The following is an 18,918-nucleotide window of genomic DNA, read 5'->3' on the forward strand; positions in this document are numbered from 1 at the left end:
TGTAGCAAAAGCATGTTAAGTGTTAAGAGGAAAGCTTACAGTGCTAAATGCCTAACTCAAAACGTTAGAAAGATCTCAAATTAACAATCTAACATCACACCTGGAGGAAATACAAATACAAGAACAAAGTAACCCCAAAGCTAGCAGAAGAAAATAAATAACAAAATCAGAGCAGAAATGAACAATACTGAGACCCAAACATCTATACAAAGAATCAACAAAATAAAAAAATCGGTTTTTTGAAAAGATAAACAAGATCAATAGACCACTAGTAGTTAAACAAAAAAAGAAGATCCCAATAAACACAATCAAAAATGACAAAGATCACATTACAACCAATCCCACAAAAATACAAAAGGCCCTCAGAGACTATTATGAACACCTCTAAATACACAAACTAGAAGATCTAGAGGCTATGATGTTAGTTGTGGGCCTCTAAAAAAAGAAGAAGAAGAAGAAGAAAAATCTAGAGGAGATGGATAAATTCCTAGAAACACACAACCTCCCAAGATTGAATCAGGAAGAAACCGAAATCCTAACAGACCAATAATGAGTTCCAAAATTGAATCAGTAATAAAAAACCTATCAAAAAGCCCTGGACCAGATGGATTCAGAGCTGAATTCTCCCAGACATACAAAGAAAAGCTGGTGCCAATCCTACTGAAACTATTCTAAAAAATAGAGCAGTGGGCACTCCTCTCTAACTCATTCTGTGAAGCCAACATCACCTTCATACCAAAACCTGCCGAAGACACTTGAAAAATGAAAACTACAGGCCAATATTCCTGTAGAAAACTACAGAACATCATCCCTATGATGAACATAGATGCAAAAAGCCTCAACAAAATACTAGCAAACAAAATACAGCAGGACATCAAAAAATTAATTCACCATGATCAAGCAGGCTTCATCATTCCTGGCATGCAAGGTTGGTTCAACATATGCAAATTAACGAATGTGATTTACCATATAAACAGAATTAAAAACAAAAACCATATGATTATCTCAACAGATATGGAAAATGCTTTTGATAAAATCCAACATCCCTTTCATGTTAAAAACTTTCAACAAACTAGGAATTGAAGGAACACACCTCAAAATAATGAAGCATTTATGGCAAACCCACTTCCTACACTATGAACAATGTATCCTCAAACTGGTGAGAAACCAAATATAATAAAAACTAAAGCAGGTGGCCTAGTCTCCATCTGCCCTCTCTCTAGACACCCCACTACTAGAAAGGTGATTAATTACAAATCAGAAAAGTAAAAATAAAATTATAAGTATAAACATGAGAGTTTACACATACATTCCTTTCTTGTTTATCTTACTCTTCCTCATTCTCTCTGAAGGACAGATATGTGATACCTCGATTAAGAAGGATTTTTCTCTCTAATCAGTATGTTTTAAATGGCCCAAATTATTAAATAGAAAATTGCCACTGATTTCTGTGTGATCCTGGTGAATCCTTTTCTTTATGAAACCAAAATAGAAAGATCATATTGATGGTTAATACTAACAAGAGGTGGTGGATTATAATTCACATAATCAATCTACTCTTTACCCATTCAGAATGAAGCTATCAGAGGAAAACCAGAATGAAGTAGATAACCTTTATTTTTACTTCTAACTTTCAGACTTTTATGAAGTTTGCCATTAAATTGTAATAAAACAATTCAAAATTAAATACTTAATGTTACTAGTAGGATTATCACATTGTTCATCAAATGATGCTAACAGAAGTTATTTGCTCTTGAATAATCCAACTGAATAATCAGTTAAATGAACATCAAGAAATAATTTTCTCACCTTCTTGGATCAAACAAGGTATCATCATAGAGCCACAGATAAACAGCTTTCTTAGCCTTTATTCCTTGGCTTTCCAAGGCCTCAGTAAGAACACTTCCAGTCCCAGCAATCACTCACTCAACATGCTACATTCAATCACTATCAGAAACCACCATCCAAACCATCTATTCTCATCATGAGGTTATGGGAAAATAGAATTAAAGTTACAAATGGTTTCAATATAAAACACGGTTTTAACATACAGTAAAACCTTTACTTCTAATAGAGACTTATGAGCACTTTGCATTATGAATTCGTTTTCTGCTGTATTATACTCTCTTAAAACTGAAATTTGTTTACTTGAAATATTACTAGAAAGTTCTGAAATATGAAATATTTTTATTCTGGAGTGTTTCTCCTACATTTCAATTACTATTTATAGCTTTAACAAAGATTTTAAGCTGCTAGATCAAAATTTCTAAGTTAAAAAAAGTGATAGAGGGATGGAGATTCAGGGTTTCCTACCTGTAGCAACATTGTGCAGAATTCCAACGGATGCAGTGTGATAAATTATATCATCACCATCATTTAAATAGTGAACATTATTCCTACAGTCTCTGCCTCGATAACCAAAAATGAGCTCCAACACAAGATCCTATAATGATAATAATAAAACCATTATATTCTTCCTCATGTCTAAATGTTCACCATTGTTTTGTTGTATACATAATACTAGTGTCTGCAGTCAAAATGGAGTATGCATTTTTGATGTTTTACAAACTTAATACACAAAATTAAGCTACTCATACTTCTTTATATAACCTGTTTTGGGCAGCTTAAACATACATTCTATACTTTTCTATATAAAGTTATGAAAAGGAAAATGGAATCACAAGGTAGTCTGATTCCAAGAACTTTGATTCTTAAGATTTCACATGTAAACACTGAGGTACAGTTGGCCTTACATATCCAAGAATTCAACCAATTCTGATAGAAAACATTGGGGAAAAAAACAATAAAAAATAACATTTAAAACACAATATAGTATAACAAATATGTATACAGCATTTACACTGTATTAGGTATTATAAGTAATCTACAGATGGTTTAAAGTATGCAGGAGAATGTGCATAGGTTATATGCAAATTACTATGCCATTTTATATAAGGAACTTGAGCACCTGTGGATTTTGGCATCCCCAGGGGGAATCTATCCCCCATGGACATAGAGGGACTGTATTTTTTGTGTCCAAAAGAAGAAAATTTTATGTTCATTGTTAATCAAAATATCTGACCTACATACAAGAGTCAGGATAAATTATGCCCAAGTCACATACTTCGAAGAACCCAAACAGTACATTCATCATCGGTGGACAAAAACTAAGTATACTGTCTTTGACAATTCATCCTAAAGTTCCAGCAGATAATTCTGCAACTGAAAAGGTACATTTCATTGACTTTGTAGGACTAGGTTGGGGAGGGAATGACAGCAATCACCATCGCACAGCTTTATGCCTTGTTTACGTTTGATTTAGCAGAGTTTGGTTGTTTGCTGCTGCTACTGGGATTATGAAATGCCTGAAGAGCCTTCCTTCTTCCTCAATTATTATGTAAGGTTACTTTGGCTGGAAGCAGAGACAGAAGGAGAAATAGGCTTCATGAACCCCGTACAGTGAATATATCGCACAGGGTCAAAATTCCTATTTGGTATAAGTACTTACTCTTTAATTTACAAATTCAAGCCACTAAATTTTAGATACTGCCAAGGTGTCTGTGCTTCTATAAGCAAAAGATCATTCACACATACTTAGGTTTAGGACTCCTCTGAGATACAGTTCAATTAGGGTATTATTCACAGAAAAGTAAAAGGAAGACTAATTTAAAACATTAAGAGAAACAGAGAATATCCATCCAAAACTCAGACTTACATAAGAATTAAGTCAAACAAAAAAGAGTACTCAATACACTGATTTTCATGAAAACTAATGACAACACTTGGGTGTTTTATAAAAAGGAACTCGGGATACATTTCAGTAACACTGGAAAATGAGTTTTCCTTACCTCTATAGGTCTCTTTTTCTTGCCTACGTTGTTTGTCTGGAGTTTCTCTGGCTGTGGTGGGGCCCTGCTCACTGGAGGCCTGCAACAGAGAAGTGGGGAGGAGGAAAGGCATGCAGCACTCAGTGCCTTCACTGAGCCTCTCACACCATCCCTCCCAGAAAGGTGTCTTGTCACACCTTCCCAAAGATGACCCATTCTGTGGTCCACTAGACTGCCCTCTTCATCTTGAGAGCTTCTAAAGCAGGAAGGTAGAAAGAAAATATTACAACTTTTATTCATTTTTTTTTTTTTTTTGAGACAGAGTCTCACTCTGTCGCCCATGCTGGAGTGCAGTGGCGCAATCTTGGCTCACTGCAACCTCTGCCTCCTGGATTCAAGCGATTCTCCTGCCTCAGCCTCCCGAGTAGCTGGGATTATAGGTGTGTGCCACCACACTCAGCTAATTTTTGTATTTTTAGTAGAGATGGGGTTTCGCCATGTTGGCCAGGCTGGTCGGGAATTCCTGGCCTCAAGTGATCCGCCCACCTCGGTCTCTCAAAGTGCTGGGATTACAGGAGTGAGCCACTGTGCAGAGCCTTACTTTTAATTTCTTTGGTGTACGTGTCATAATGTAAATAACATAGCAGCACAAGAGTAGACTGTTTATAAACATGTGAAAATGCTAATTTAGCATACTCAAATATTTCTTGATGGGTACATTAACAACAAAGCCTGGATTACTGTTCTAAAGTATCTAACAGAGTATCTTCACATGGCAGGTATTGAATACATCCTTCTTGAAAGTGAATTTTCGTAATACTTCTATGAATGTTCCACACTGTTAGCAACATAAATCACATCTGAGTTCAAATTTGTACTTATCTGTTTCTCCATGCCCTTCACCTTCTCTACTTGCTGAAGTCCCTAGTACTGGTTAATGGCATTGCCATCAGATGGTTACTCAAGGAAGACATTTTATAGTCACAAAGCACTGTAAACCATACAACACACTATAAAAGGAAATAACTATTATTATCGCTTCCAACTCTTTCTCTTCCCTTATTCTCACTATTTACTAAAAATGTATCAACTTCACCTACATAGTAGCTGTCAAATCTCAAATCTAGCCCCTCTTCTCTGTTCAGGATCTATTTATAATGTGCCGTGTCCCAACAGGTGTGTTGAGTTCACATTTTGAATTACTTAAATGTAGAAGCTCTTCTCTAGAACCTTTAATTTTTTAAAAAATGCAATTTAGTTTATTATTTTTATCTCAACCATTATTCAAATATTGAATAACTGGAACATTGAATTTAAATCAATCATGCACCAATCCCTTTCCAAATTTTAAGTTAATATTCAATTTGTAACACCTAAATCAGGAAATACAAATTAACCTTCCCATGTAAAAGACTCCAACATTTATGAACAAGTCTCATAAAATTAAAGTCATAAAATATACTTGCATTTTCAAAATGGTTGTCAAGTTATACATCAATAAAAGTAAATGTGCTATATCTTAAACATCCAATAAGAAATGAATGGGATGTTGATACGCAATATGAGGCAGCATGTAAAATATATAAGCACGACTGGTGTCATAAAAAGTAAACATCCTTTTCAAGAATACATAAACAATGTTTTCAAGTTATTATAGAAATTTTGGTTTCAAACCTTCTTCATATACTTTTTTGGATGCCCACAAGTAAAAATAAAACTGAATTTATCATATTTAACATTTAAAAATATTTCTGATAGAACCATTTCAAAGAATGATAGAAGCCTTGCTTTTTTCCCCAAGTCAATTTTGTTGGTGAACATTATTCTATGTTACTGTCTGACAGCTTTAAATGTAACCCAAACAATAAACAGGTAATTTTTATCTATATAATCCTATGTAACAATTAGCCACATTTTAATTTTTATAAATATCATTTAAGCATATTTTAATTTTTATAAATATCATTTATATAAGGTATATCATTGCTTAAAATAAAATTATATGACTTATAAAATTATACAAGTTGAATGGATAAGTTTTAGTAAAGCAGTTACTTATACAGAGTAAGTCCAATAATTAAGATGCTATTAATTTCAGTGATACCAATTCCAAACGAAAAAAAATGTGCAAAACTGTGAAGAGAGGTAAAGAACACCAAGTAACAGTATCCCATTAATGCTAAATATGAAAGATGACAATAATACAAAGTTAGGCTTTGTAAACACAGCAAAGAGAGGATTACCTGGAACCTCTTTTCAGCAGCAGATAAAGAGGGAAAAAGATTACAACATAAATTTGAATTGAAAACACTAGTGAAATACCTCCTGTAATAAAATATTTTAACAAGTTTAATGCAGACAACTATATTGCATAATATTAAAGGCCTGTTGTTTTTAGTTTATAATCCCAGCACTTTGGGAGGCCGAGGCAGGAGGATCACGAGGTCAGGAGTTTGAGACCAGCCTGGCCAACATGGTGAAATCCCATCTCCACTAAAAATACAAAAACATTAGCCAGACATGGTGGCACGCACCTGTAATCCCATCTACTCAGGAGGCTGAGGCAGGAGAACTGCTTGAACCCAGGAAATGGAGGTTGCAGTGAGCCAAGTCTGCGCCACTGCACTGCAGCCTGGGCAACAGAGCGCGACTCCATCTCAAAAAAAAAGAAAAAAAAAGAAAGAAAAAAAGAATAAAGAAAAGGCATAAGGCTGGGCACAGTGGCTCACACCTGTAATCCTAGCACTTTGAGAGGCCGAAGCAAGAGGATTGCTTGAGCCTGGGAGTTTGAGACCAGCCTGGGCAACACTGTGAGACCCCATCTCTATAAAAAACACAACAATTAGCCAGGCCTAGTGGCATGCACCTATAGTCCCAGTTACATGGGAGGCTGATGTGGGAGAATCACTTGACCTGGAAGGTCAAGGCTGCAGTGAGCTGTGATCACATCACTGCACTCAGCCTAGGCAACAGAGTGAGACCGTCTCCAAAAAAAAAAAAAAAAAGGTTACTCCATTAATAACAGTGAATCACAAGAAAGGTGAAAAAAGAAAAAAACAAATAAATGAGAATTCAATATATTTCATGTTGTGAACTTTAAAGCTTGCCATTCTTATTTTTCTGCAATGTAATCTGAATTTTAAACAAAACATTTAAGCTTATTTTTGTTTTTAAGAATGGGCACTGGCACTAAAATGTTAATTTAAAAAGCTGGTAGCACTGGAGATACTTCAAAGGAAATTGTCTAAAGAGCCTAAGTTCCACCTGTTCTGACCTAAGAGGGTTCCCCAGTCAGTGAATCCAAGCAGGCAGATTTAGTCACTCGGGACTATGCTGAATTTAGAATTTTGCTAGTAAAAGAAGTAATCTTTAAAAAGTTTTTTTTTCTCTCTTAATAGCATAATGATCAAAACAAAATTGGAAGGAATCACAAAAGTCATTTCATCCATTCTCCCACTGAGACCAGGAACCTTCTTTACATGTCTAGAACAATCATTGTACAGCATTGATGACAACTGGTCATCTAAACTCTGTATAAATACTGCTTGTGACAGGGAGGTCTCTACGTAAAAAGCCATTCATATCCAAGATAACAATGATATCTCCATCTAGTTTTCTTGTTTTGAAACAAGATTCCCAGAATAATAATTATCATATTTTTTTGAGACAGGGTCTTGCTCTGTCACCCAGGCTAGAGTGCAGTGGTGTGATCATGGCTTACTTAAGCTTTGACCTCCCACGCTCCAGAGATCTTCCTGCCACAGCATCCCAAGTAGCTGGGACCACAGGTGCACACCACCACACCCTGCTAATTTTTTTAAGTTTTTTTTGTAGAGACGGTGCCTCATCAGATTGGCTAGGCTGATCTTTAACTCCTGGCCTCAACCGATCCTCCAAACTTAACATCCCAAAGTGCTGGGATTACAGGCATAAACCACTGCACCCGGTCAATTAACTAACTATTCTTTATATGAAGTGGCCTCCCAACCTTCCTTCCTCCTGTGCTTTCTTCTAGCCCATTATAAACTATCCAAGTCTCCTTTAAAATGCAGAGATCAGTACTGAGTAAGTTATTCTAGATGTGAGGCTAGATCCGGCTGCTTTATTTCTGTTAAAATAGTGTAAGATTTTATGGCCCATTTTAGAGGTTGCTTCATACTCTGGACTCATATCTTTGTACACACCACTCTGCTTAAAACAGATGATGGATTCCTGCTGTAGATATAATATTAACAGGTGCCTATTATTTGAGTTTCTGCACAATCTGGTCTCAAGTCTACTGTTTTCATCCTTAACTCCCAGCATTTTCCTAGTGATACCTTCCCCCCGCCACCCCCCACCCCTGAAACAGGGTCTTGCTGTGTTGCCCAAGCTGGAGTGCAGTGGTGCAATCACAGCTCACTGCAGCCTCAAACTCCCAGGCTCAAGAGACCCTCTCACCTCAGCCTCCTGAGTAGCTGGGACCACAGGGCTGCCACCACACCCAGCTAATTTATTTTTACTTTTATTTTTTGTAGAGACAGGGTCTCATTATGTCGTCTAGGCTGGTCTTGAACTCCCAGGCTCTAGCAGTCCTCCCACTTTGGCCTTCCAAAGTGCTGAGATTACAGGCCTGAGCCACAATTACAGGCCTGAGCCACCGTGCCCAGCCATGATACCTTTTTTAACTTATAAAACAGACTAGCCATTTCCACACTGTTGTTTCAGAAACTCTTTCAAGACATTTTCACATCACCAAAGGTAGATATAAAAGTACCCCAAAGAGTCTTTACCTACATGTCATTTTATTAAACATACAAATACCATAGTTACCCTCTTTTCATCTTTTTAAATGAATAGATTAAACATGCATTAAATCATCTTAACAGGTTTAAAATTGAATAGTCTTTCACTTAAATATATGTGTGGTTAGGTTTGTTTTTATGAGCCTCTGAAACTTAAAGAAAACCAAAACTATTCATTTGCATTGCAGTAGTTTGTACAGTCATATGTAAAACAATTTATCATAATGAAGACCCTTATAATAACAACCATATGTGCTATCTAAAAATGCAACTCTTTTATAGAATTTGTCCTACTTCATTTTATAATGCTTTGTTGACAAATGTAGCTAAATGTTTTATAGGGAAAAAATACCTTAAAATACTATAAAGAATAAAATAAAGGGTAAATTTTTGAATAAAATATTTTCTTTTATAAAACACTTACCTTACTACTCCCTGCCTTCAAAAGGAGCAAGGGGGAAAAAAGTAGGAAAACATAAAAATTGATGATGAATAGAATATAGCATTTTAGCAAACAGAAGAAAGGCAACATGTCAACAGAATTTTAAGGAAATACAAAAATGTCTAACTTACATCACATTGATTTAAACATTGATTTAAATATTTTTATTCACAAATACTGGAAATTTGACAAAAATTAACTACTTTAAATACATAATATTTGTTATAAAAACATTTATTGGCCAGGCAAGGTGGCTCATGCCTGTAATCCCAGCACTTCGGGAGGCTGAGGTGGGTGAATCACTTGAGGTCAGGAGTTCAAGACCAGCCTAGCCAACATGGTGAAACCCCATCTCTACTAAAAATAACAAAAAATAGCTGGGTGTGGTGGTGCGTGCCTGTAATCCCAGTTACTCAGGAGGCTGAGGCAGGAGAATCATTTGAACCCAGGAGGCGGAGGTTGTAGTGAGCCAAGATCGTGCCACTGCACTCCAGCCTGGGTGACACAGCAAGACTCTGTCTCAAAAGAACAAAACAAAACAAAAAACAAAAACAAAAACATTTATTAAAAAAGAAAAAGGTAAAATTATCACTTAGGAAAAAAATCCACAAAAGTATCAACCAAATAGAATGGTTATTGTCATCAGAAGCATTTTTCCTTTTAAGTGGATATTTGATAAGTATTTAATTGTTTTTAATTTTTTTTTCATTTATTTATTTTCCCAGAGACAGGATCCCACTCTGCTGCCATAGCTGGAGTGCAAGGGTGCGATCATAGCTCACTGCACACTCCAACTCCTGGGCTGAAGCAATCCTCCTGCTCAGCCTCCTGAGTAGGAACCTCCTGGTACAGGCATGTAGTACCATTCTTGGCTAATTTTTTTATTTTTTGTAGAAATGGGGTCTTGCTGTGTTACCCAGGCTGTTGCTAAACACCTGGTCTCAAGCAGCCCTCCCACTTCAGCCTCCCAAAGCACTGAGATTGCAGGCATGAAGCACAGCACCTGGCCTGTTTTGCGTATAAAGTGTTTTGTTTCATATTTATGACAGTAATATATGTTACTTAAAAAGCAATTATTTAAATAAACCATGAACCATATTATCTCCTCACAAATATTCTAAGTTGGTAAAAGAGATATAAACCTCTTCATTTTTAATCTCCTTTGACTTTTTTTCATTTTGTGAAAATGAAGTCACATTAATGACTTCTGCCTTGTCATTTTCTTTCTTTTTTTTTTTTTTTAAGGCAAAGAGTAGAGCTTGGACACTGCCACGGGGGCCAACAGACCCCCTCTCTCCCTCCCCACACCTTGTCATTTTCAAAATATTTAGCAGGGTTCAAATTCTGAAGTAAATTGAGAACAAAATGCAAAGCAATTTGAAAAATTATTTAGAAAAAGTTAGCTGCAGAATATACAAGCTAACATCAAAGATTTCAGTTATGACAGTGTTAATCATTCTTCATGAGTAGTAAAATATTTCCATCTGTCAGAACATGCCTCACTTCAGCAATGGGTGGAAATTTACATTTAAGTGTTTTACCGTGAATGAAGCAGACTACAGATTAAAATTAGGTCACATTTTCTGACATACCAAATTTATCCGATAAATAATTTTTTTAAAAAATCAATATAACAGATGAAAGAAATTTATGGGAATGTCTAGAGCCCCTTCTTCCCCATAGAACACTTTTCACTTTTCATTACTTAGGAGACATAATTTTCCCTAAGTCATATTAAACACTATACTTCAAATATTCTAATTAGAATATTTAAATAATATTACATTTTCATATTTATCTGTATTTATCTAATAAATACATATGTAGTGCTTATTGCTTTGTGAATATTTAATTTCAGAAATAATGTTTAAGTATTTACCAGGTATCTCCTCAGTTAACTTTTATTTCATTCCAAGGGATAAGGTGTCATTAGTGAAGACCTACTACCTAAATTCTTGATTTAGATTATTTCATTTAAAACTTGAAATATACCATAAGTTAGGGATTATAATGTTCATCTTGCCACTGAGGAAACTGAGGTTCAGAAAGAATGAATAATTTTTCAAACTCATACAACTGGTAATGATAAAAATGAGTATTTTACCCATTTTTCTGACTCCAGAATTCATGTCTTTTGTACTATATGATGCTGCATTCTAGCAAGTTACTTGAAACATGGAATTCTGTACAAGTACTTAGATTATGGTATACTGTGCTTTCTTAAAAACACCCCTAATTTAATACTTTGCCTCTTTATACATAATGAAAAACTGGATGATCACTCTCCATCCCCTTTCCTTAGGTGACCTCCCATTGCTATGATCTGAGGTACATGAGGTATACCATCAGCAAATGACACCTGGAAAAGGAGCTGAGGAGGCACTGTGTCCTTAACACTGCATCTAGAGCTTCCCTGGCAACGCTGGGGTCAGTCAATTTACAAAATCTCTCAGTTCTCCCCTTCCCCATTACTAATGTGTTTTTCACCTTAACTTCATCCCTTTCCCCGAATATAAAACCCATAGGTGCAAACTCAAATCCCTCTGACAAAGCTTTCCTGTAATGTCATTTCTATCTCTCTGAGTTCCAAAACTCTTCAGCGCTATCCTAAATGGCCACAAATTCACTTGAATTTCTACAAATCCTGTTCAACTGTGAATGAATTCCCTTTTATTTTTAATTTCTCCCTCAAACTGTCCACTAACTTTTCATAATAAAGTTTTCCTCACCACAACCCTGTTCTCACCTCCCACTGCTGTTCCCACCTCCCACTCCCTCTGTTCCTTCTTACTGTTTCTGGATCTTTTCCTTTTTTGTTCTTTAAACCTCTTTGCTTCTGAAGTCCATGCCATTCAATGCTCCATATCCCTTTTTATTGTTTACCACCTTTGATTTTGAAAATATTAGCTTCACAATTTATTTCTTAATCTGTCATCTAGCTCAGAGACTTTATTAAAAAGTGATCTCTAAATTACTTTGGGCAGTATGGCCATTTTCACGATATTGATTTTTTCCTATCCATGAGCATGGAATGTTTTTCCATTTGTTTGTGTCCTCTCTTATTTCCTTGAGCAGTGGTTTGTAGCTCTCTTTGAAGAGGTCCTTCACATCCCTTGTAAGTTGGATTCCTAGGTATTTTATTCTCTGTGTAAAAGTTGTGAATGAGAGTTCACTCATGATTTGGCTGTTTGTCTATTATTGGTGTATAGGAATGCTTGTGATTTTTGCACATTTATTTTGTATCCTGAGACTTTGCTGAAGTTGCTTATCAGCTTAAGGAGATTTTGGGCTGAGACAATGGAGTTTTCTAAATATAAAATCATGTCATCTGCAAACAGGGACAATTTGACTTCCTCTTTTCCTATTTGAATACCATTTATTTATTTCTCTTGCCTAATTGCCCTGGCCAGAACTTCCAACAATATGTTGAATCAAAGTAGTGAGAGAGGGCATCCTTGTCTTGTGCCGGTTTTCAAAGGGAATGCTTCCGGTTTTTGCCCATTCAGTATGATATTGGCTGTGGGTTTGTCATAAATAGCTCTTATTACTTTGAGATATGTTCCATCAATACCTAGTTTATTGAGAGTTTTTAGCATGAAGGGGTGCTGAATTTTATGGAAGGCCTTTTCTGCATCTACTGAGATAATCATGTGGTTTTTGTCATTGGTTCTGTTTATGTGATGGATTACATTTATTGATGTCGGTATGTTGAATGAGCTTTGCATCCCAGGGATGAAGCCGACTTGATTGTGGTGGATAAGCTTTTTGATGTGCTGCTGGATTTGGTTTGCCAGTATTTTACTGAGGACTTTCACATCAATGTTTATCAGGCATATTGGCCTGAAATTTTCTTTTTTTGTTGTGTCTCTGCCAGGTTTTGGTATCAAGATGATGCGGACCTCATAAAATGAGTTAGGGAGGAGTCTCTCTTTTTCTATTGTTTGGAATAGTTTCAGAAGGAATGGTACTAGCTCCTCTTTGTACTTCTGGTAGAATTCGGATGTGAATCCATCTGGGCTTTTTTTGGTTGGTAGGCTATTAATTACTGCAATTCCAGACTTTGTTATTGGTCTATTCAGGGATTCCACTTCTTCTGGTTTAGTCTTGGGAGGGTGTATGTGTCCAGGAATTTATCCACTTCTAGATTTTCTAGTTTATTTGCGTGGAGGTCTTTATAGTATTCTCTGATGGTAGTTTGTATTTCTGTGCAATCAGTGGTGATATCCTCTTTAACATTTTTTACTGTGTCTTTTTGATTTTTCTCTCTTTTCTTCTTTATTAGTCTGGCTAGTAGTCTATTTTGTTAATCTTTTCAAAAAACCAGCTCCTGGATTCATTGATTTTTTGAAGGGTTTTTTGTGTCTCTCTCTCCTTCAGTTGTGCTCTGATCTTATTTATTTCTTGTCTTCTACTAGCTTTTGAATTTGCTTGCTCCTGCTTCTCTAGTTCTTTCCATTGTGATGTTAGGATGTTGATTTTAGATCTTTCCCACTTTCTCCTGTGGGCATTTAGTGCTATACATTTCCCTCTAAAGACAGCTTTAGCTGTGTCCCAGAGATTCTGGTATGCTGTGTCTTTGTTCTCATTGGTTTCAAAGAACTTATTTATTTCTGCCTTAATTTCGTTATTTACCCAGTAGTCATTCAGGAGCAGGTTGTTCAGTTTCCATGTAGTTGTGTGGTTCAGAGTGAGTTTCTCCATCCTAAGTTCCAATTTGATTGCACTATGGTTTGAGAGACTGTTTGTTATGATTTCTGTTCTTTTGCATTTGCTGAGGAGTGTTTTACTTCCAATTATGTGGTCAAATTTAGAATAAGTGTGATGTGGTGCTGAGAAGAATGTATATTCTATTGATTTGGGGTGGACAGTTCTGTAGATGTCTATTAGGTCCGCTTGTCCAGAGCTGAGTTCAACTCCTGATTATCCTTGTTAATTTTCTGTCTCGTTGATCTAATATTGACAGTGGGGTGTTGAAGTCTCCCACTATTATTGTGTGGGAGTCTAAATCTCTTTGCAGGTCTCTAAGAACTTGGTTTATGAATCTGGGTGCTCCTGTATTGGGTGCATATATATTTAGGAAAGTTAGGTCTTCTTGTTGCATTGATCCCTTTACCATTATGTAATGCCCTTCTTTGTCTTTTTTGATCTTTGTTCATTTAAAGTAGATTCAATGCTATCCCCATCAAGCTACCAATGACTTTCTTCACAGAATTGAACAAACTACTGTAAATTTCATATGAAACTAAAAAAAGAGCCCATATAGCCAAGACAATCCTAAGTAAAAAGAACAAAGCTGGAGGCATCATGTTACCTGACTTCAAACTGTACTACAATGCTACAGTAATCAAAACAGCATGGTACTGGTACCAAAACAGATATATAGACCAATGGAACAGAACAGAGGCCTCAGAAATAACACCACATATCTACAACCATCTGATCTTTGACAAACCTGGCAAAAACAAGCAATGAGAAAGGATTCTCTCTTTAATAAATGGTGTTGGGGAAACTAGCTAGCCGTATGTAGAAAAATGAAACTGGACCCCTTCCTTACACCTTATACAAAAATTAACTCAAGGTGAATTAAAGACTTAAATGTAAGACCTAAAACCATAAAAACCCTACAAGAAAACCTAGGTAATACCATTCAGGACACAGGCATGGGCAAACACTTCATGACTAAAACACTGAAAGCAACTGCAACAAAAGCAAAAATTGACAAATGGGATCTAATTAAACTAAAGAGCTTCTGTACAGCAAAAGAAACCATCATCAGAGTGAACAGGCAACCTACAGAATGGGAGAAAATTTTTGCAATCTATCCATCTGACAAAGGGCTAATATCCAAAATCTACAAAGAACTTAAACAAATTTATAAGAAAGAAACAACCCCATCAAAAAGCTAAGGATATGAACAGACACTTCTCAAAAGAAGACATTTATGTGGCCAACAAACATATGAAAGAAAGCTCATCATCACTTGTCATTAGAGAAATGCAAATCAAAACCACAATGAGATACCATCTCACACCAGTTAGAATGGTGTTCATTAAAAAGTCAGGAAACAACAGATGCCGGAGAAGATGTGGAGAAACAGCAACACTTTTACACTGTTGGTGGGAGTGTAAATTAGTTCAACCATTGTGGAAGACAGTGTGGCGATTCCTCAAGGATCTAGAACTAGAAATACCATTTGACCCAGGAATCCCATTACTGGGTATACACCCAAAGGATTATAAATCATTCTACTATAAAGACACATGCACATGAATGTTTATTACAGCACTGTTCACAATAGCAAAGACTTGGAACCAACTCAAATGCCCATCAATAATAGACTGGATAAAGAAAATGTGGCACATAAACACCATGGAATACTATGCAGCCATAAAAAAGGATGAGTTCATGTCCTTTGCAGGGACATGGATGAAGCTGGAAACCATCATTCTCAGCAAACTAACACAGGAACAGAAACACCACATGTTCTCACTCATAAGTGGGAGTTGAACAATGAGAACATATGGACACAGGGAGGGGAATATCACACACTGCAGCCTGTCAGGGAGTGGCGAGCTAGGGGAGGGATAGCATTAGAAGAAATACCTAATGTAGATGATGGGCTGATGGATGCAGCAAACCACCATGGCACGTGTATACCTATGTAACAAACCTGCAGGTACTGCACATGTATCCCAGAACTTAAAGTATAATAAAAAAAAAAGTGATCTCTCCTCATAAAATGGCCTTGCATATGTCCTTACTTTTTTATTTGCTGATTCTAGACTAAGACCAATAATTCCCATTAAAGACAGCCTGCCTTTTTTGGAAAATTTTTGAAATGAGGATTGTCTATGCTTGAATAAAGAAAGGCACATGGATAGGCAGGCCTTTTCAAAACTAAATCACAATACTGCTCACATACTTCTTAAAAAATACTTGGTATTGGATTCAATTTTTATTATCTCCTCCAACCTCATCACACACATTTATAAAAGTTAGCAAATAAGATGAATCATATCAACCTTATAAATACGTACAAATCCCTAAACCACTAGTGTTAACACATAGTGTTACCACCAATAGGGTTTTGTTTTTGTTTTTTTGTGGGTTTTTGAGACAGGGCCTCATTCTGACACTCAGGTAGAAGTGCAGTGGCACCAATCATAACTCACTGCAATCTCAACTTCCTGGGCTCAAGCAATGTTCCTGCCTCAGCCTTTGAAGTAGCTGGGGCTACAAACACACACCACTAAACCTGGATTATTTTTATATTTCCATAGAGACAAGGTCCCACTACATCACCCAGGCTGATACCAAAAGGTATTTAAAGACAGACATACTTTCTAAGAGGTGCTGTGAATTGTCTAAAGCAAGAGTATCACTGTTACTTAGTTAGTGTAAAAAAGCCACTTAAACAATAAATTCCATTTTTAATGACAATATCTTTTTCTTCATCTAATACTAAACTAAATTATTACCTTTCATCAATTGAGGGTTCTTTTTGTTGTAAATGAGGCTTGATTCCAAACATTGGGCGAATATTTGTTGATAAGGCTCTGATGGTGTAACTGATTTCATTCTCCCTTGTAACATCACTGTCATAGCCTACAATCAAAATATACGAGTTATTCTTTAAGCAATAACTGAGATTAATTATGATCTTATAAATTGGATACAAAGATGTTCAACAATATGAAATAAATTAAGTTGTTATAAGCAAATTACGAAGTAATATGCAACCAGAAAAAACGATGTAGAAGAATATTTAATTATATGTAATGATGTTTTCAAAGTATTACTAAGTAATAATAGCAGGTGAAAAAATAAGTTCAATATGACCATACTTTTCTTAAAAAAAACTAGCTACATACATCTTAGGATATACCCCAAATATTAAAAGAGGTGTTACCTCTGTGTGGTCAAATTATGGAGGCTGTGTTTAATTTTTATGGCAAAATACATTTTCTATAATGAGCTGATATTACTGGTATATTAGAAGAAAATCAAAATTATTTTAAAATATGAGGTTTAATAATATAAAATTTACCTTAACAGTACTTATTTAAAATTCAGATATTTTTCATTTGTAGATAAATAATATCGAAGTCATAAATTCATGGCAACCTGTTGTTCTTGAGTCACAAAATGGATTTTGATGTTAAACAGACTAAAAACAGTAACACTACACTCATTCAAACATTATTATTACTTGCTTTAACTTCTACAGCTTAAATAAGTTGTGCTAAATTTTCCCTATATTTTTGTTCAAGTATTATAAAATGACATACCCCCATCTTCTTCAGAATCAATGTCGGATTCTTCACTATCGCAAGGCCTTTTTTCTCGATAGCCTTCCATCTCATTTGTCCACACCATTAAAGACATATCTGTACCTCCTAGGGTAACTAACATGCTGTCATCGTAAGTCCAGCGAACATTTGTGACATGGGTACTATGGGCCACATACCTCTTAAACTTTCCAAATTTCCCCTAAAGAGGAAGAAAATTCAAACAATCTTTCTGAGAAATTTCATTATTTAAATATTTCCATTATGATTTTGAATTTATTTTATTAATAATTAGAAATTAATAATTTCAAGTGCAATGTGTTAAAAAAAATACGAGAAAATACTGAAACTCAGCAGAATAAAAGATACCAATTCCCAAACCTCTTAAGGACAAGATATAAAACCAGTAGTTTCGCAAAATGCTGGTACCCCAGGCAAAACTCTTTAAAAAATCAACTTGGTATTCTGCATTAAAAGCATAAAAATGTTCTTGTATTTGACTCACCCATCTCCCTTTTAGGGATCTATGCTAAGAAAATGCTATCTGTGCAAAAAAGTACTTACCATGGTATTTACTTATAGTAGTGAAAAAAATTAAATACCTTAAATGTTCAAAGTAATAGTTAATTACAATGTATATGGAATAGTGTATATATATTAAAGACAATGGTTATGCAGATGTACTGTTGGAAATAGATACAATAATTGAGAAAGGATACACATGCCTATGTACAGTATGAGTATGTTAACGAAAAGTAACTATCGATTGATTGCTTTGGTACACATATATGTATATACCCATGTAAATATCTTTCATCTCAATTCATTAGTGCTTTTGTTTGTAAGCAATACACATATAAATGTATTTTCCTTTTAAATAACAATAAAGTTTAAGTTATAAATACTGGCAACTTTAAAATCTAGCATTACCAAGTTACATAAATTTCAGATCAAAGCATCATAAAGCAGGTTTTCCGTTAACATCTTTTCAAAGGTGTTAAAATGAGAGATGTCTTATATAAAACACAGTGATAGCAAAATTTGTGAATTCCCTAGGAATGACGACTCTCTTTTTTTTTTGATACTAGAGTGCAGTGGCATGATCTCAGCCCACTGTAACCTCCGCCTCCTGGTTCAAGAGATTCTTCTGCCTCAGCCTCCCAAGTAGCTTGGAATACAGGGACCCGCCACCATGCCCAGCTAAGTTTTTGTGTTTTTAATAGAGATGGGGTTTCACCATGTTGACTAGGCTGGTCTCAAACTCCTGGCCTCAGGTAATCCATCTGCCTCGGCCTCCCAAAGTGCTGGGATTATAGGCGTAAGCCACCGCGCCCGGCAGGAATGATGACTCTTAATAATTAAGTCAGGGTGAGGGATCTGTCATCAAAGCATGGCAAGAAGGTAGTTTCTCTAAGACTGTGTGGTTCTTGCTACACTAAGGTGAAAACATAATCTGCAGATCAATATCCCAGAACCTATTCCTAAGGGATCTACACCATCTGGAACGCTGGAAGTGAAGTTTCTGGCAAATATTTTAGTGGAACACATTGTTAACAACTAAGACTCTACCATTTATA

General features: G+C 35.7%; 1 protein-coding gene across 9 annotated transcripts in view; it reads right to left on the minus strand.

Moving 5' to 3' along the window:
- Positions 1 to 18,918, minus strand: part of EML5 (EMAP like 5) — a 209,296-nt gene that overhangs the window by 24,457 nt on the left and 165,921 nt on the right. For all 9 annotated transcript variants that reach the window (XR_010123781.1, XR_010123780.1, XM_063651965.1 and 6 more), the window contains exons 26-29: positions 17,342 to 17,543; positions 16,532 to 16,658; positions 3,849 to 3,927; positions 2,314 to 2,443 (exon numbers count right to left, since the gene is read on the minus strand). Coding sequence is in view for 7 of the 9 variants with exons in the window: in XM_063651965.1 (XP_063508035.1) it covers positions 2,314 to 2,443; positions 3,849 to 3,927; positions 16,532 to 16,658; positions 17,342 to 17,543 (538 nt within the window). In the remaining 2 variants the exon portion in view is untranslated. The remainder of the gene's footprint in view (positions 1 to 2,313; positions 2,444 to 3,848; positions 3,928 to 16,531; positions 16,659 to 17,341; positions 17,544 to 18,918) is intronic.

This window comes from Pongo pygmaeus, chromosome 15 (genome assembly GCF_028885625.2).
Source record: "Pongo pygmaeus isolate AG05252 chromosome 15, NHGRI_mPonPyg2-v2.0_pri, whole genome shotgun sequence".
In the NCBI taxonomy this organism is placed as follows: Eukaryota; Metazoa; Chordata; class Mammalia; order Primates; family Hominidae; genus Pongo; species Pongo pygmaeus.